Source organism: Triturus cristatus, chromosome 2_1 (genome assembly GCF_964204655.1).
Source record: "Triturus cristatus chromosome 2_1, aTriCri1.1, whole genome shotgun sequence".
Taxonomy (NCBI): Eukaryota; Metazoa; Chordata; class Amphibia; order Caudata; family Salamandridae; genus Triturus; species Triturus cristatus.
Genome location: NC_140581.1, coordinates 35,929,585 through 35,950,065, shown reverse-complemented (window position 1 = coordinate 35,950,065; position 20,481 = coordinate 35,929,585). Strand labels below are relative to the sequence as shown.

At 46.9% G+C, this 20,481-nt stretch overlaps 1 protein-coding gene across 3 annotated transcripts in view; it reads left to right on the top strand.

Annotated features, from left to right (window-relative positions):
• Positions 1-20,481, top strand: part of LOC146863662 (long-chain-fatty-acid--CoA ligase ACSBG2-like) — a 524,673-nt gene that overhangs the window by 24,563 nt on the left and 479,629 nt on the right. For all 3 annotated transcript variants that reach the window (XM_085627756.1, XM_085627760.1, XM_085627757.1), the window contains exon 2: positions 18,016-18,302. In XM_085627756.1, coding sequence (XP_085483882.1) covers positions 18,016-18,302 — 287 coding nt within the window. The remainder of the gene's footprint in view (positions 1-18,015; positions 18,303-20,481) is intronic.

Here is a 20,481-nt window from a genome sequence, read left to right as displayed (position 1 = left end):
TATGCCCCTCTGTTGACTGAGAAAGTGGTGTTGAAGGTTTATAGAGTAAGCGCAGAACATAGAGTTCCTGGCTGGAAGCCTCAACAGCCTCATAGAGTCTCTAGATAAGAGATGTCAAACAGATACAGGCGGGCGTAGGGCGCATGCGGAGAGGCTTTCGATGTGGTATCACTATCTGCTGTTAACCATGTTCAACTTGCTGGCACACAGAGGCCCTGTGGATTGGACCTTTAGTGATGGCCCTTCCTGTGCGTAGTCCCTCTCCTTGAGCAGTATCACTATATGTTCACGGTACCGCTGCCACTGGAGTACTAGTGGGGGGATGATACTGTTGTCCCCACACTGCAACAGAACTTGTAGCCAGTGTTGAAATTAAGACTCAAAGCAGGCTAGGCTAGCTTCTTTTATTCATGTCAACCATCATCACAGGTTCCAGCCAGCTGTGAGCTTGACATACAACGTCCATATAACAGCTGTCAGGAACATTCCAAGGGAAGGAGCGGGAAGGGGGAAAGGAACATACCAAGGGAAGGGGGGGAAGGGGGAAAGGAACATACCAAGGGAAGGGGGGGGAAGGGGGAAAGGAACATACCAAGGGAAGGAGCGGGAAGGGGGAAAGGAACATAGCAAGGGAAGGAGGGGGAAGGGGGAAGGGGGAAAGGAACATACCAAGGGAAGGAGGGGGAAGGGGGAAAGGAACATGCCAAGGGGAGATAATTTTAACAGTTTCAATCCTATTGACTTTTAAGAGGAAGTAACATGAAAAAGATAAAAATTTAACATTTTAGGACTAAAACAAATCCTACGTCAGCAGGTTGTGCTCCGTGCTATACACTGAGACACGTAGTTGCATCCAAATTCCTTACAGCTCGTTTTCTCCCCCTTGTAAATAAACAGTAACAGTCTGTTTCACAACACAAAAACAGCACACCGAACACTTGTGAAATATTTAGAAACATAGTTCAAGAGGAAATCTGTATGTTCTGAATGCGATGTTTTGAGGCTGCATACTTCCTCTAAAAGGAAACGACACGCTGCTGCAAGCCCAGAGGACAGCCCTGAGCTGCAGATCAGCAGAAAGTCATCTGGCACGCAATCAGCGGAAAACACAACAGAAAAAAGTCAAACACAGCGTGTTCGGCATCAAGGCTGCCTCTAAAGCAATCTCTCTCTCTCTAACTCTTTTTTTTTTTGGGTTGTCACTTATGTCTTGGAACGTTAGGGGCCTTAATAATCCACGTAAATGCAGACAGGTAGTGCATTATTTAGATAGGCATAAGGTGGATGTTGCCTTTATCCAAGAGACACACTTACACACCACGAACACTGCTCGGTTTGCTGCGTCCTGGGGGTGACATAGGTACTTCGCCAATTTTAGTAACTATGCCAGAGGCGCTGCAGTGCTGATCCATAAAAGAGTTCCGTTTCATTGCCATCAGGTCATTGGGGATAGAGAGGGACGCTATTGCATTGTGAGGGGGGTGCTGATGGGACACGGGGTCATCTTGGTTTGCGTTTATGCCCCTAACACTGACTCCCCCGAGTTTTTCCATGCGCTAAACGCCCAACTTCCAAAGCTAGAGCCCGCTATGCTCCTGATTGGTGGGGATTTTAATCTGTTGCTAGATGTGTGCCTGGACAGTACCTCGGAAGCTGCTGACACTAAACCCAGAGCTCGGCGCGCTCTCAGAGACCTCTGTCACCAAATCTCCCTTATTGACATTTGGCGCAGGCGCAACCCAGACACCACTAATTACACACATTTTTCTGGCCAACACAATACCTGGACGAGGATTGACTACTGGCTGCTTTCTCCAGGTATGTCCCCCTGGTACCGGACATTGCAGACCCTCCCCAGGACGTACTCTGACCACTCGCCTATATTGATGTGCCTAGATGTGCCGCGCCCCGACGGCTTTGAGTGACAATGGCGGTTCCCTGGAAGAGCGCTATTGGACGACCTTTTCTGTCATGAGGTCAATGAGGCGATTGAGGAATATTTCGCGATTAACACCGGCTCGGTGGACTCTTGGGCCATGCTCTGGGAGGGGTTTAAGGCCTACATTCGGGGGGTTTGTATAACCAAGCATGCAGGGGTCCTAAAGGCGTTGCGTACAAAACTTACACAGTTGGAGGCTCAGTTGGAGGCGATGGATACGGAGGCACGGCATGCAGCGTCAGGCTCTGTGTTTGCAAGAAGGTTATGCCTCCTCTCAGAGTACAGGGAGACCGCGGATAGAGAGATCCTATATCTGGGTAAATACCGAACTGCCTGTCGTTATGGGGAGGGCGACCGGCCGGGTCGTACATTGGAGCACGCTCTGAGACCGCCGTACAGTAAGTCGTTCATTACTGAAATTCGGGGCGAACACGGATCACTACACACGACACCCTCTGAGATTAGGGATGAGTTTCTGGCCTACTTCTCGGCATTATATATGACCAGAGTGATGACATCTCTTTACGGGAGGATTACCTGTCCGAGATTGCGCTAGTGTTTTTAGAGAGGGGCATGCAGGAATTCATGGCAGAGCCCATAACGGTGACTGAGGTTCGAGGGGCGATTAAAGTACTGTGAGGTTCCTCAGCGCCGGGCCTTGATGGCTTGACGGGCGAATTTTACAAGGCATTTTCGGATCTGTTGGCACCCAAACTTATTGAGGTGTAGGCCGAGGCCCTGGAGCGAGAAATTCTTCCGCCTACCCTGAGCGAAGCGGTCATTGTTCTACTTCCAAAGCCGAATAAAGACCCGGCGCTGTGTGGGTCATATAGGCCCCTTTCGCTCTTGAATATCGACTATAAGATTCTCGCTAAAATTGTGGCCAACAGACTTTCACAATTGATGGAGTTTATTATTGCGCCGGCTCAATCTGGCTTTATACCCCATCGCCCGACATCACTGAATTTGCGGACGTTATTCACTGTACTGCATAGAATCAACCCTGCGGCGGCAATACTGCTTGACACGGAAAAAGCCTTCGATTCCCTGGAGTGGCCCTTCTTTTTATCCATAATGCAGCGAATGGGCATGCCGGCTGGCTTTATTGCCACTACGAGACTCCTATATAGTCGACCCATGGCGAGGCTCCGCATTAATGGCACGTTATCACGCCCGTTTGCCCTTACCCGTGGCACCCGCCAGGGTTTTCCGCTGGCTCCGCTGTTGTTCATTCTCGCCATGGACCCCCTAATTAGACATTTTCAGGAGCGGCATCTTCACAGAGGGCTGCAATTCCGGACAGGTTCCATTTTGGTTTCACTATATGCCGATGACACCATACTGTATGTTAGGGAGCCGCATCTGAACCTCGCGCCTTTGATACGCGAAATACTTCGCTTTGGCCGGCACTCCGGGCTGGGTATCAATTGGCATAAGTCCATAATTTTTCCGTTAACCAGCGGCACCTCCCCTTGGCAGTGCGAGTTCCCGCTGGAATGGTGCACGGACTCTGTAAGATATTTGGGCATACACATAAATCTAAGCAAAGACGAGATTATTCGTCTTAATTATGGCTGCGCGATCGCGAAGCTCGAATCGCAGATGGACAAATGGATACGGCTTCCATTATCCATGGCAGCTCCAAGCGCTATTATAAAAATGATAGTGCTCCCTAAATTTCTATATCTTTTTAATAATATCCCCATACCCCTAACTCAATGTTTTTTCGCCACGTTACGTGCCCATTTGATCAGATTGGTCTGGGGAGGGAAGCAGCCCCGGGTCCGTTGGAAGATACTCACTCTCCCGCACGACAGAGGCGGACTTGGATTACCTGATTTTTATCTATACTATCTGATTGCACAATGTGCCCATGCCTATGCCTGGTACCACCCAGATGCGCGGATTCCATTTCTTCGCCCGGAAGCTGACTTTGTGCTCCCGGGCCGATTGGCCTCGGTGTTGCCCAGGGGCGTACCCAGAAGTCCAGTTGACATACAAACGGTATCTACCATGAGCTGGGCCTTGTTTAGGCTATTGCGGTACATGGATCAGCCCACTTTCTATTCCGCTTCTCTCCCGTTACCAAATGAGGGTTGGCTCCCGGTCAGCGGCTAGAAGCTTGTGCAGTGCACATTGACGAAGTTTGGTATCACCAAGATTGGTGATTTATACCCGGGCGGGCACATATTCTCGTTATCGGAAGAGGCACGATTCAGTGATGCCACATTCATGGATAAATTCGTTCTCAACCGGCTTTATTTAACAGTCAGATCCGAGATAGCAGGATTCCCCTAGAGCCGGCTTCCTTTGAGCCACTTACACTCCTCATTGAAAAGGATACAGGGGCACATTTGATTTCTAGATTGTACAAACTATGTATAGCACAGGTACCCTGCATAGACGACAAACTGCGTATGGAATGGGAGACTGACATGGGTCGGCCCATCACGGATGAACAATGGTCCGTCTGTTGTAGGGTCACCAAACAGATATCACTAAATAGCCGCCACAAGCTCTTACATTATAAGTTTTTCCGCAGAAGCTACATGACACCGGCTAAACTCCACACCATTGACCCCATGAGGCCCCACTCCTGCTGGAAATGCGGCGCCCTGCTAGCAGACTTTGCCCACATGACTTGCTCCTGTCCGCGCCTGCAACCATATTGGACACAGATACACAAAATTATGGGGGAGATGCAGGGGCTCACACTGGTTCCTACCCCGGAAGTGGCGTTACTAGGATACACAGTTAACTTCCCCAATGCGGTGAGGAGACTGGCATCTCTGGGCTTTCTGTTAGCAAAGCGAGGAATTGCTAAGCGCTGGGGAAGTGGTGAGGTGCCCATGACTAAGACATGGCTTTCAGACTTAGCTTATTGCATCATAAACACCGAGATTTATTCCAGTCTACTTCCTAGTATAGCACGTCCCAAAGATATCTGGGGCCCCTACAAAACATATATCGCGAATCTGCCCGTTGCGTCGCCCGCACGCTCCAACTCTGGCATTGTGCCCACAGGGGTTGGTTAGTTCTTGCGGTGATGACTCTGTGTGGTTGGGCAGTCTTCGGGATGGTAGAGGTGCAACGCGTCCCCGCGTTTCAGGTATATTATGAGGGGAGCATCGTGGTTAAGTGATGCAGGATTTGAATGGTAGAGTTTGTGTGAACAGGATGGACGTGTGGAGGATTAGTGATGCATAGATAGATTACATAGGCTCTGGCAGGTCGGACTGCTGTTATAAAGACTAAGAGATTGCCTCTAAGAGCTTGGAATATATATTATTAACAGGAGACAGTTGTGTTGTCCTCGAAATGTACATTGCACACCTAAGACTAATGTAACCATTGTGGAGATCTTCTTGTTGATTTGACTACAAAAGATAAATAAAGTTTTTTTTAAAAAAACAACCTCTTTTTTTTGGGTAAAACAGCCTGTTTGCCCTAAAGGAAAACAGGATGCGTTTACAAAGGAAAAATAATAAAATTTGAAGTTTCCTTTTTACCAGTAGGCAGTGGTCCCAACCACTGCATGCTCTTAAAAAATATTTTTTCAACATTCTCAAAGGAAAAGAGATCCCACGGGGGCCCCTTCCAGGCCCGGACTGGCCGTAGCGGGCACCGGGCAATCCCCCGGTGCGCCGCACTGTTGGGGGATGGTTTTGGCCCTTTGGGGCCGTAATTGTTACAGGGCCGTTTTTGCACAATACCTGCAAAATCGGCCCTGTCACAAAATCGACCAAAAACCGGCCCTGGCAAAGCGCTCGGCGGCACCCCCAAGCCCTGGGGGGCCGGCTGAGCACTTTGCCAGGGCCGGTTTTGGTTCTCAGTCTGGCCTTGCCCCCTTCTAATTTGCGAATTGGTTACCACCACTTTTAAAACAGTGTTAAAGTATTACTGTTTTACAACTAGAATTCGGTCACAAAACAGTAATACATACCATCCCGATTTTGCATTTCAAAGGGACAGCCATAACACGCCACTTCCAAATACCGAAGTGCAAAGGCAAATTGAGATTCAGTAACAAGTTACCAAATCACATTCTGCATTTTGTACATTTGTAAAAGCATTTTTCCGGGCATTTTTCTGGTCTCAAACAGCCCTTTTCTGAAAATCGGGTCCTTTGAGCCTGAAACGTGATTTGTACATCTGGCCCAAGATTCCTATGTATTTGTAAAGATAGACAGTTGAAGGGTCAGTTAGAAATAAATAAAGACATAGAGAAGGATGGATGGATGGATGGATGGATAGATGCAGATGTATCCCTCTCAACACTTTATCTTTCTTTTGTGCTGTTTTTCCCTTTGTCTAACCCGCTTTTCAATCTCTTTTGATATATTCTTTGCATCGTTATGTCTCTCAAGTTCAAGTTCAAAAGCTTTTATTCGGTTTGCATAACACAACCATATAAGCTGGTCAATTATATCAATATATTTAAAAATCAAAGTTTAAAATATCAGTACTCCTCTACATGTATAATTATTATAAACACAAATTTGTCAATATTCCTCGTCTTATACAATTATTGTAACACATGTTCGTGGATCAAACACCAAAGTGCATTACGCTATAAAATATCAAGTGCCAGAATCCAGATATGCAAATATCTGTCTAACTAACTATTACAGTACATGAAACTGTGCAAATTCGCTATAAAGTAACATATGCTTCAGAGCAAATTTCCATTTTAAAATAAAATTTCATAGTACTATCAACTTTCTAGCAACTCTACATTCCATTATAAAATTTGCTACATAAAAACAGATATCTCGGCTCTCAAGTGTACATAATAATTTCATAGCATTTGCAGTTAGTCGAATATTATATTTTAGAAAGATAGGCTTTAAAAAAAAATTCCTAAGTGATACATAAAATTTACAAAATAATAAGAAATGGCAGCAACTCTGTTTAGAAATGTTATCACATGGGCAGATCACTTTGGAGCTTTTTCCCATAACCGGGAAGGCTACGAGATGGTGGGCAATTCCCAGCCTAAGGCGTGTTAATACAAATCGATGCGAAGATCTTGACACATCTACCAAATATGGCTGAAGCCCACTTTTGAGTTCAAGTTGCCTATAAAACACAAATGTCTTTTGGAACCCAATTAATTTTACTCGTTCCCTCCTCTTAAAGGACATAAAGGAATCTTTTATCTCTTTTTTAGATAATGTTATTGGATATTCGGACTCATCAAGGATATTAAAATCAAATAAGAGATTATACCAGTGGTTAATGTAACTTAACTTAAAAGGAGGGGGCGGAAAGCAGCCAAATCAGATATATAATTAAGACCAGTTTCCAAATGAATTAAATCCGTGGAGGCTGAGGCAGGTGCACTCAGTAACCGTTTAAGGAAACTGTTTTCGTCTGATTGGAGTTGGTCAGCGGGACAATGGCCCCATATTCCAGCCCCATACAGGGCTGAGGAGACACATCTTGCGTTATATATTGTCACCATGTCCTTTACCCTCCGATCCCCTAATTTAGCTGCAAACCTAAATATACCATTCGTATTCCTGATCATTTTATAGCTGATATTTTCATGTTCACTGGTCCATTTACCACTTCCCGCAAAAGTAACACCTAGGTAACAAACAGTTTTAACTGCATGTATTTTAAAACCATCTAAGAAGAAGGACCTTGATGAGTTCGACTTCTTGCCACATGTCATAGTAAATGTTTTTGATTTATTGATTAAGAGTTTTCTGCCTTTAATAAAATCTGTAAAATTGTTGATGAGCCGTTGAAGGCCTATCGAGGTACGGGATATTAAAACAGCATCATCGGCATATAATAATAGCGGTACTGCCTTCTTATCTATCATTGGTGCATCTACTGAAATCTGACTTAAAACTGTGGCTATTTGATTAATAAATAAATAAAATAAAAGGGGGGCCAAAACACACCCTTGCCTGATACCTCTTCTCACAACAAAAAAGGGGGTTCATTCACCAGTTGGCCCATAACGTACACTACAGTATAGTCTTCATATACTCGTGCCAAAAAGAATACTATCTCTTTCGGGGCCCCAGATTCAAGCAGTACGGTCCACAAAAGAGAGTGGTCCACTAAATCAAAAGCACTGCTTAAATCGGCAAAACATAAAAACAAGTTACCCCCTTTCACTGATATATATTTATTAATTAGCAAATCAAGGTTTGCACATTGTTCTAAGGTACCTAGGCCTTTCCTAAATCCGTATTGAACAGGAGATAAAATCTTATAGTCCGAGGCCCAGGTTTCCAATCTTTTTAAAAGAACCCTGCTCATGACCTTTATTGAGGAATCCAATAAGGATATAGGACGGTAATTACAGGCTTCAGAGCGAGAACCCTTTTTATAAAGTGGGATAATTAATGATTGACCCCAAGATATTGGAAAGTTCCCTAGAGCCGCAATATTAAAAACCCTCATAAGGATTGGGGCCCATAGATCCATTTCGTTCTTATATAAGTCGATCGGGACCCCATCCGGACCTGGTGCTTTCCCCCCTTACTATTGACTAGCCCTTCTTGTACTTCTTCCACATCAATTAACATGGGCAATGTAGGCCACGTAAAATCGTCATTTAAAGATGCAGTTGAGAGCACCCTATCTGGGTTAAAAATATTAGAATAATGTTCGATCCATTCTGTACAATTCACATAGGACGTTAATTCTGGAGTACAATTATCTTTTAAAAAGGAACTATTTACAATTTCCCCAAAAAGTTTACTATGCTTAGTATTGGCTGCCAAACTTAATTTGTCCCATGCATCTACTCGAAGCTCTTTTTTGTGGGCCAAGGTAACTTGCTTATATTCAACTCGTAACTCATGAATATGCGATTGGTTACGAGGTTTGGTCCCCAGCGCCAATTTCAACTTCTGCAATGCCTGGGTGCATTTTGAATCAAACCACCTCGAGCCAGCTTTTTTCACATTTTTAGTACTATTGGTTAATAAACTCTTAATTGATCTATTTATATTAGAAAATGCATCTAATAGAGTATCAGGGAGGACCTCTTCACTAAGACAATAGTCAATTTCTTTTCTACAGTTTGTGACCACTTCCTTATGAACTCTGGGTGGGTCTACTGCGACCCACTTAATTCTCATGCCGTTAGGCCTAACAGGGAGAATGTCCAAGATACATTCCTCAGTATTTGTTAGTTTATTACCCCAATCTAGAAGTACTATAGAAATGCTATTGTGGTCACTGACCACCTGTTCAAATATCCATAGATCAGCATAGAAACTATTTTTGGAAATTAAAATATGATCTATGTTACTATAAGCATTCCGCCCAGTAGAAGTTGGGCATTAGATATGGCCCTTTCTCATGGAGCAATCTAGTAAGTCGAGGTCAAATTTTGCCATTATCGTATTTAAAGTCATACCGTATCCACAATGGGGAAAATGTAACAAATCGGCATAGTTCCCATTAGTATTATTGTGGGCTTTCATAAACCCACAGGAATTAGTTTGTATTAAAGAACAAACTTGTATGTTAAAATCACCGGCCCATAAAACAATGGCAAGTTTACCAGAGAGTGCCAATACCCTATCTATCTCCTTTTCCAATGCATCTAATGATCCTCCCCTATCGTTGGTAAAGATAGAATTATAATAATTAATTAAAACCAGGTCCTTACCCTTTGGAAACTCAAATCTCAATACTTGGCTATGGTTATCGATAGATGAGTAGCTTATAATTTTACACCCAAGTAATTTATTTGATATAAGCAACAGCAATCCTCCCTTAGCTCTTCCTGCTGGAGAAGGTATTGCACTCAGGCAATATGATGAATATCCTTTGACTGCAACCGGGACCGTACTCCATGTTTCCTGTAGGCAAATAAAATCATTGCCACAGGAGATAAAATCCTGCTAAAAAGGGGTATCTAGTTTTTTGCCAAGGCCTGCAATATTCCATGTTATGAGTGTATAACCCCTTTGTATTATTGTTTGTATTCCTTGGCTAGTGGTAGGATTTGTAGTTGCGACAACATTCACCGGGGTCTCAGCATGCTGTAACCCAGATATTAACTCATTAGCATTATTTATAACAATGTGGTCGCTACTCCCAATGCTATCGCAACCTATATCCACCTGCTTGGGGTCTATATATGGAAGTTGTTCTTTACTAATTTCATTTCCCCTTTCAGTTGGTCTATAAACTACCCTCCTATCTAATTCATCATTTGGGGATACACCCTCATATCTCTCACGTCAATCATTATCCTCCATAGGGCTCAGGAGCTGGAATCTATTATACAACGGAATAGAAACACATGTGGGTCGGGCTACTAATGGGGGCGTTGAAATAATATTAGGATGGTATGCCTTTTGGTTGGCAGCATGATCACTTGTCGACAAATATCTGTAGAAGTAGCCCAATGGCAATAATGTTGTATTAAAATCACACCTTGAAGGGGGAGGTGCATTTAGTAGGGTTTTATACGCCCAACCTGGTGACCTGAAGTTAATTATTATACAGTCACCGTCAAATCTTTTTGGTAGTGGGCCTATCCATCCAACTCTTTGTGTAAGTATTATCTGATCAACTCCCATCGTGGGAAAGCCACAATTTTTAGATAACCAATACAATGTTTTATTTGTTAGAGTTTCATAGGTTTCTGATTGGCCTTCCTGTAATTTGGGTACATTAGAGAGGACAACGACATATGCCCCGCAATCTGGTGGTAAGTTAATAACTGCTGGTATATCAGTAATTTTGGGATTATCTGTATTACGTGACCCTCTTGCCTGCTCCAGGGTCTCTTTCCTTTGGTTTACTTTACCTATCGGTGGCATAATTCTTTTCTCGTATGGTCGATTATTTAGTACCTCTAAGTTTTTGCCATTATCTGAATTTCTGGGTGCAATCGTACCTGTACTAGGACCAGCCGTGCAGTGTGGCACAAACTGCGGCGGCGGGGGGAGACTGGCACATGGAGCTGGAACAATGGACCTGTAGTCCTGAGGCTGCGAGGTCTAGGTACGTTTTTCCCCCAAAGCGTTAAAGCACCCGCTCCACCGGGGCTCTCCACAGTTCTTAAGCGCCTCCGGGCGCGGAATCGCCGTGTGCGGCTGCGGCTTCCTGCCGCAAAGACTCTTGGGCAATGTAGTCGCTCCCGCTCTGCGGCCGCGCTAGAGTGGCAAAAGCTGCGGCGGCGGGGGGAGACTGGTACCGGGAGCTGGAACAAGGGTCCTGTAGTCCTGAGGCTGCGAGGTCAAGGTACGTTTTTCCCCCAAAGCGTTAAAGCACCCGCTCCACCGGGGCTCTCCACAGTTCTTAAGCGCCTCTGGGCGCGGAATGGGCGTGTGCGGCTGCGGCTTCCTGCCGCAAAGACTCTTGGGCAATGTAGGTTCCCCCGCTGTGCGCTCATGTCTTTCCTCGGCCGCTCCTATCTCCATCTTTCCCAATTGTTTCTGTCTTTATGTCTTTCTGCCTGTCTAAGTTTCCCTCCCGTTGCATCTCCATATCTTCCCATCTCTGCCTCTCTACAGCTCTCCCTACCTGTTCATCTTTCCCTACCCGTTCATCTTTCTTTCTATCCCTGTCATTCTGTCTTTGACTTAAACCAGATTGGTCGCACACTGCTACACCTACCAGTCGTGTTCCCCCAATGAAAATGGTCCCTGAAGGTCAGCGTCGGCGGATACACCTATGCTCGAGTGTGAATGCAAGTATGCGTGGCGTGTGCCATCCCTGGACACGTGTTTCGAGGTAGTTGCCTCTCATCAGCAGGGAGTAGGAAAATGTGTGGGGTTGCTGTGTAAGCTGCTAAAATCGTTATCAGGTCTAGTACCTCTCGTAGCGCGCAGGTGCGTAACCATGAGTCCGTCGACTCCACCGGCTCAAGGGAGGCTGAATATAAAGTTAAACCAGATTGGTCGCACACTGCTACACCTACCAGTCGTGTTCCCCAATGAAAATGGTCCCTGAAGGTCAGCGTCGGCGGATACACCTATGCTCGAGTGTGAATGCAAGTATGCGTGGCGTGTGCCATCCCTGGACACGTGTTTCGAGGTAGTTGCCTCTCGTCAGCAGGGAGTAGGAAAATGTGTGGGGTTGCTGTGTAAGCTGCTAAAATCGTTATCAGGTCTAGTATCTCTCGTAGCGCGCAGGTGCGTAACCATGAGTCCGTCGACTCCACCGGCTCAAGGGAGCCTGAATATAAAGTTAAACCAGATTGGTCGCACACTGCTACACCTACCAGTCGTGTTCCCCCAATGAAAATTGTCCCTGAAGGTCAGCGTCGGCGGATACACCTATGCTCGAGTGTGAATGCAAGTATGCGTGGCGTGTGCCATCCCTGGACACGTGTTTCGAGGTAGTTGCCTCTTGTCAGCAGGGAGTAGGAAAATGTGTGGGGTTGCTGTGTAAGCTGCTAAAATCGTTATCAGGTCTAGTACCTCTCGTAGCGCGCAGGTGCGTAACCATGAGTCCGTCGACTCCACCGGCTCAAGGGAGCCTGAATATAAAGTTAAACCAGATTGGTCGCACACTGCTACACCTACCAGTCGTGTTCCCCCAATGAAAATGGTCCCTGAAGGTCAGCGTCGGCGGATACACCTATGCTCGAGTGTGAATGCAAGTATGCGTGGCGTGTGCCATCCCTGGACACGTGTTTCGAGGTAGTTGCCTCTCGTCAGCAGGGAGTAGGAAAATGTGTGGGGTTGCTGTGTAAGCTGCTAAAATCGTTATCAGGTCTAGTACCTCTCGTAGCGCGCAGTTGCGTAACCATGAGTCCGTCGACTCCACCGGCTCAAGGGAGCCTGAATATAAAGTTAAACCAGATTGGTCGCACACTGCTACACCTACCAGTCGTGTTCCCCCAATGAAAATGGTCCCTGAAGGTCAGCGTCGGCGGATACACCTATGCTCGAGTGTGAATGCAAGTATGCATGGCGTGTGCCATCCCTGGACACGTGTTTCGAGGAAGTTGCCTCTCGTCAGCAGGGAGTAGGAAAATGTGTGGGGTTGCTGTGTAAGCTGCTAAAATCGTTATCAGATCTAGTACCTCTCGTAGCGCGCAGGTGCGTAACCATGAGTCCGTCGACTCCACCGGCTCAAGGGAGCCTGAATATAAAGTTAAACCAGATTGGTCACACACTGCTACACCTACCAGTCGTGTTCCCCCAATGAAAATGGTCCCTGAAGGTCAGCGTCGGCGGATACACCTATGCTTGAGTGTGAATGCAAGTATGCGTGGCGTGTGCCATCCCTAGACACGTGTTTCGAGGTAGTTGCCTCTCGTCAGCAGGGAGTAGGAAAATGTGTGGGGTTGCTGTGTAAGCTGCTAAAATCGTTATCAGGTCTAGTACCTCTCGTAGCGCGCAGGTGCGTAACCATGAGTCCGTCGACTCCACCGGCTCAAGGGAGCCTGAATATAAAGTTAAACCAGATTGGTCGCACACTGCTACACCTACCAGTCGTGATCCCCCAATGAAAATGGTCCCTGAAGGTCAGCGTCGGCGGATACACCTATGCTCGAGTGTGAATGCATGTATGCGTGGCGTGTGCCATCCCTGGACACGTGTTTCGAGGTAGTTGCCTCTCGTCAGCAGGGAGTAGGAAAATGTGTGGGGTTGCTGTGTAAGCTGCTAAAATCGTTATCAGGTCTAGTACCTCTCGTAGCGCGCAGGTGAGTAACCATGAGTCCGTCGACTCCACCGGCTCAAGGGAGCCTGAATATAAAGTTAAACCAGATTGGTCGCACACTGCTACACCTACCAGTCGTGTTCCCCCAATGAAAATGGTCCCTGAAGGTCAGCGTCGGCGGATACACCTCTGCTCGAGTGTGAATGCAAGTATGCGTGGCGTGTGCCATCCCTGGACACGTGTTTCGAGGTAGTTGCCTCTCGTCAGCAGGGAGTAGGAAAATGTGTGGGGTTGCTGTGTAAGCTGCTAAAATCGTTATCAGGTCTAGTACCTCTCGTAGCGCGCAGGTGCGTAACCATGAGTCCGTCGACTCCACCGGCTCAAGGGAGCCTGAATATAAAGTTAAACCAGATTGGTCGCACACTGCTACACCTACCAGTCGTGTTCCCCCAATGAAAATGATCCCTGAAGGTCAGCGTCGGCGGATACACCTATGCTCGAGTGTGAATGCAAGTATGCGTGGCGTGTGCCATCCCTGGACACGTGTTTCGAGGTAGTTGCCTCTCGTCAGCCGGGAGTAGGAAAATGTGTGGGGTTGCTGTGTAAGCTGCTAAAATCGTTATCAGGTCTAGTACCTCTCGTAGCGCGCAGGTGCGTAACCATGAGTCCGTCGACTCCACCGGCTCAAGGGAGCCTGAATATAAAGTTAAACCAGATTGGTCGCACACTGCTACACCTACCAGTCGTGTTCCCCCAATGAAAATGGTCCCTGAAGGTCAGCGTCGGCGGATACACCTATGCTCGAGTGTGAATGCAAGTATGCGTGGCGTGTGCCATCCCTGGACACGTGTTTCGAGGTAGTTGCCTCTCGTCAGCAGGGAGTAGGAAAATGTGTGGGGTTGCTGTGTAAGCTGCTAAAATCGTTATCAGGTCTAGTACCTCTCGTAGCGCGCAGGTGCGTAACCATGAGTCCGTCGACTCCACCGGCTCAAGGGAGCCTGAATATAAAGTTAAACCAGATTGGACGCACACTGCTACACCTACCAGTCGTGTTCCCCCAATGAAAATGGTCCCTGAAGGTCAGCGTCGGCGGATACACCTATGCTCGAGTGTGAATGCAAGTATGCGTGGCGTGTGCCATCCCTGGACTCGTGTTTCGAGGTAGTTGCCTCTCGTCAGCAGGGAGTAGGAAAATGTGTGGGGTTGCTGTGTAAGCTGCTAAAATCGTTATCAGGTCTAGTACCTCTCGTAGCGCGCAAGTGCGTAACCATGAGTCCGTCGACTCCACCGGCTCAAGGGAGCCTGAATATAAAGTTAAACCAGATTGGTCGCACACTGCTACACCTACCAGTCGTGTTCCCCCAATGAAAATGGTCCCTGAAGGTCAGCGTCGGCGGATACACCTATGCTCGAGTGTGAATGCAAGTATGCGTGGCGTGTGCCATCCCTGGACACGTGTTTCGAGGTAGTTGCCTCTCGTCAGCAGGGAGTAGGAAAATGTGTGGGGTTGCTGTGTAAGCTACTAAAATCGTTATCAGGTCTAGTACCTCTCGTAGCGCGCAGGTGCGTAACCATGAGTCCGTCGACTCCACCGGCTCAAGGGAGCCTGAATATAAAGTTAAACCAGATTGGTCGCACACTGCTACACCTACCAGTCGTGTTCCCCCAATGAAAATGGTCCCACGCATACTTGCATTCACACTCGAGCATAGGTGTATCCGCCGACGCTGACCTTCAGGGACCATTTTCATTGGGGGAACACGCCTGGTAGGTGTAGCAGTGTGCGACCAATCTGGTTTAACTTTATATTCAGGCTCCCTTGAGCCGGTGGAGTCGACGGACTCATGGTTACGCACCTGCGCGCTACGAGAGGTACTAGACCTGATAACGATTTTAGCAGCTTACACAGCAACCCCACACATTTTCCTACTCCCTGCTGACGAGAGGCAACTACCTCGAAACACGTGTCCAGGGATGGCACACGCCACGCATACTTGCATTCACACTCGAGCATAGGTGTATCCGCCGACGCTGACCTTCAGGGACCATTTTCATTGGGGGAACACGCCTGGTAGGTGTAGCAGTGTGCGACCAATCTGGTTTAATTCTGTCTTTGACTTGCTCGCTCCTCGACTGCCTCACTGCCTCTCACAGCCTCTCACTGTCTCCATCTTTATACTCACCTAGCTTTCTTTGACTTTATCTATGTCTATTGTCCTTTTTCTCTTGCTGTATGTCTCTCTCCGATGTTCTCTCTCGCTTATTTTGTTGTTCTCTACTGTACCTTCCTCTGCTCTTGCTGTTCCTCTCATGGGCATACGGCAGCTTCTCTACTGTACCTTCCTCTGCTCTTGCTGCTCCTCTCATGGGCGTACGGCAGCTTCTCTACTGTACCTTCCTCTGCTCTTGCTGCTCCTTTCATGGGCGTACGTCAGTTTCTCTACTGTACCTTCCTCTGCTCTTGCTGTTCCTCTCATGAGCGTACGGCAGCTTCTGTACTGTACCTTCCTCTGCTCTTGCTGCTCCTCTCATGGGCGTATGGCAGCTTCTCTACTGTACCTTCCTCTGCTCTTGCTGCTCCTCTCATGGGAATACGGCAGCTTCTCTACTCTACCTTCCTCTGCTCTTGCTGCTCCTCTCATGGCGTACGGCAGCTTCTCTACTGTACTTTCCTCTGCTCTTGCTGTTACTCTCATGGGTGTACGGCAGCTTCTCTACTGTACCTTCCTCTGCTCTTGCTGTTCCTCTCATGAGCGTACGGCAGCTTCTCTACTGTACCTTCCTCTGCTCTTGCTGCTCCTCTCATGGGCGTACGGCAGCTTCTCTACTGTACCTTCCTCTGCTCTTGCTGCTCCTCTCATGGGCATACGGCAGCTTCTCTACTCTACCTTCCTCTGCTCTTGCTGCTCCTCTCATGGGCGTACGGCAGCTTCTCTACTGTACCTCCCTCTGCTCTTGCTGCTCCTCTCATGGGCGTACGGCAGCTTCTCTACTGTACCTTCCTCTGCTCTTGCTGCTCCTCTCATGGGCATACGGCAGCTTCTCTACTCTACCTTCCTCTGCTCTTGCTGCTCCTCTCATGGCGTACGGCAGCTTCTCTACTGTACTTTCCTCTGCTCTTGCTGTTCCTCTCATGGGCGTACGGCAGCTTCTCTACTGTACCTTCCTCTGGTCTTGCTGCTCCTCTCATGGGCGTACAACAGCTTCTCTAATGCAGTTTCTGCTCCTCTTACTGCTCCTTTCGTGCTGCTCTGTGGGTTCCTTAGTGCTGCACTCAATACTCTTCCCTGATAAAACTTGCTATGGATCTCCCAAGATCCCCTGTCTCCCCAGAGTAGTGTATTCTTCAGTCACTAGCATAAGGCGACCCCGCTGCCCTGCTCCTGGGCAGGGCAGGCCACGCCACTCTGGGGGTCCATGCATCCCAACAGAAAGTCCAGCTGTCCCTCTGGTCCATCACCACCTTGGCTCAGACTCCACCCCTTCCAACCAAACAGAATAGTATTCCTGTCACTATTTTCAAGTCAGCAGTTACCTGTTTGCAAAAACATGTTTCAAGCTAGTTATCCCAAAAGAAACATGTGATATAAAAAATATAGGATCCTATGTTGCTATCTTGAGGTTCTGGTGACTTTATCAAACTCTGGTAGAGATTCATGAGTACATTCTTTCTCCAGGAGACCACAAAGAGGTTAGCAGTGTGCCCTAGTCCCACTCAAATATGCATTTAAAGAACATTAGGAAGAAAAGATGGAGCCTTAACTGATACACTGATGATTACAAACAAAATAAACCATAGAGATACCAGAAGACTGCTCCCTAAGCTAAACACGCCAGAGCTGAGAAAGGGGAGGGGGGAAGTAGGTGATGGACCAAGCAATGACGCTGCAAGATGTAGAGGCTGCATTCCAGTGTCTCTGCCTGAAGGAAGAGGCCCGGAGGAGGGAAGAGAGAGGATGAGAACAGTAATTTGTCACTCATCATAGTGTGTTAAAAGCAGGAGATTCTTTGGGAGGGATGGAAGGGTTAAATCAGCAAAATAAATGGCTGGATAGTAGACCGCAGGGTTGGAATGGATCATGGGATGATGGAAATTGTCAATTATAAGCTTCTAAGTGATCTAGAGTAGGGTATCTGTGGAGGTGAGTTCAGGTAGGAAAGCTTTGCTGTGGCCATCTGTGAAGAAATAGTCTCACTTGCCATGTTTCCACAAAGCAGGGACATGTGTACACAGCAAATGTATGAGCAACAGTAATCCAACATGCAACCGAACGAGAATGGAAGGAGGAGTGTGGCCAAGGCGTGAGCGGTGCAGGCACTCTTTGGTCCTTTGATGGCTCCACCTGGCTGCCTTGTCACCCCACAGTTTTTGGCAATGTAACTACCCAATGGAAGAACACACGCATCATAGTTCCCAGGGCATGTGTGGCATAAGGACTGTCTTTGAATTACTGTCCAATTTCCATCTCATTCCCCCTTAGGACAAAAGTCTGCAGGTGTGGGGAAGAGGAGCTGTCCCATCGAGTTGAATCTGGCACCAGCTGACAACTTCTGGACAACTGAAAGGGTTGGGGCTGTGAGGTTGCACACAGAAGAGACTGGACCAGCCTCGGAGCCTCCAGTCACCACTCACCAGATGTTATGGGATGCAGCCCAGCATTTCGGCAACCGACCAGCGTTGGCAGTGAAGCGAGACGGGCAGTGGAAAACTACCACCTATCTCCAGTACTACCAGGCCTGCCGGGCAGCAGCCAAGAGCTTCCTGAAGGTGAGTCCTAGCAAGCCCCACTGTTCGGGCTGGGGAGTTTAATGAAAGAGGAAGATACTTGTTCCTGCTTAACTGGTGACAACAAAATGGCGCAGTTCATGATGGAAAAATGCTTGGTACAGTCAAACCTTGGAACTGTAATAGGATACATCTGTATACATTTGGGGACAACATGTTTGTTTTACATATTTGTTTGCAGTTCTGTATAGAAGGTATCATATGCTAGAGTCTAAGGGCACTTTACAAGAGAAAAACTGCATGTCCTTGAGATCATATTTAATATTCAATAGTCAGAAAATAGACAGGAAAACGTTAGTGATAATTTACAACATTCCAATATAGTTTCAGATTCCCACGACAATGTACCCTGGCATCAAACCACAGTCTACATATATACACAACAGTGAAGGTTGTTCTACATTTCTCGTCTGAGGTGGTTAATTGGCACCTGGTGTGGCACAATGGCCCGAGGGAATCCAGTGGTGGGGACTTTTGCTAGTTATGCCACCCGTCACGGGTTCCTGTATCAATGTGATGCCTCATGGTGAGTGGTCGTACCTCAACGTGAGTCCTGTGCTGGTTGTGCTGTAGACTCTGAGCTGCACCTCACTGATGAGACCCAACAAGGCTGATAGTTGTCTGAATTGCTCGTGTTCACGTTCAGAGGAGACTGGAACTGGCAGTCCAAGCTGGACTGATCCTTTTTACAGCAGAGTTAAGGGCCTGATCCGTCACAATGACGATGGATATCCCGTCCACTTAAATATAAATCCCGTATGATATAATGGCATTTATATTTCGGTGGATGGGATAGTGGTCACCGTTGTGACTGAGGAACCCATCCGCCGAGATCTAAATCAATCCCTAAGATTGATTTACATACATATTGTAAATGATCATGTACTGTAAAACCAAACGGTCCAAAGTGAATAAGTCCACAGACCGTGTACGATGCCAATCATTAGTTCTTTCTGTTTGTGTTCATTTTACCAGATCAGCCTCTGGGCAGCCAACCGGTTGTTTGTTCCTATCCAACAAGCTTTTCTAGGATTACAATAAACCACACACAGAGAGCACTCTTTTACAATCCACAACAAGTTAAATCAAGAAATACAAACATTTAGACCTGAGTCACAAAAGTCAGCTAACACTTTTGTGTAGGATTCTTACTGTTTGCTATTCACAAAGGTATTTTATGAGTAGTATCTGACTGTGGAGTCTCTGCAGATACAAAGACAGAGCTGTCCCAGCTTTTAATGTGCGGAGAGCTACAACTAATAAAGTACCTTTGTGAATAGCAAGCAACCATAAACTTACCCAAAAGTGTAAGTGTATCTTTGGACTCAGGCCCTTAGTTGGTGAAACCCTTCAAACTTCCAGACTGAGGCCAAAGTCTGCTTTATATGACTTCTTTGACACGAGAAGCTGATCAGGTGCAAGAACCTGTGTGTATGAGAACCTTGGCTTCCTCCAGGTTGTTTTAGTCAGCCATTACGTGCCGCTCCATAGTCTGTATCTGTTCACCCACATCCCAGTCCCAATTGGACCTAACCTGCAACCTTTGTCCTGCAGCTTTCCAGAGTGCCACACCACAGCCAGTGCACCAAGAGAAATAGATGTGACTTGGACCCTTTGGTTCTGTTGTAAATCCAGCATTGTACATGTCCAACCACTGGTACTGAACGCCCTCCAATAGAAGATAATGGAAGTAGGGAGGTGCTACAAAGAGTAAGTTACAATAAAAGTGCAGTTTGTGAAAACCTAAAAGTAGTAGACTTTTTCAAAAGAGTAAGTTACTACAAAAGTGCAGCTGGTGAATAGCACTTTGTAGTATTTTTTGTGGTAGTACTACAAACCTACTACAAAGTGCAGTTTGTGAACCAGGCCCATAGATTCAACAGACACTCACCTCTACTGTGCAAAGCCACCGTCAGAGGGCTCTGTGTCAACCAGACATCACTAGACCCCAATGATGACAAGTGGGGTCTTTCACTTTAAGTGCCTTAGGGCCTCCGCACTGCAGACTCTGAACCTGGGGACCAAGTACTCCTGTTAGGAAATTGAATCTTAGGGCAGTAAGGTAGAGCAGTCCAAGGCTGACTCAGGGATAAGCCACAGGGTATAAATACAGCAACCCAGAAAATAGCACAAAATAAATGGGCAGACAAAGCTATGCAAA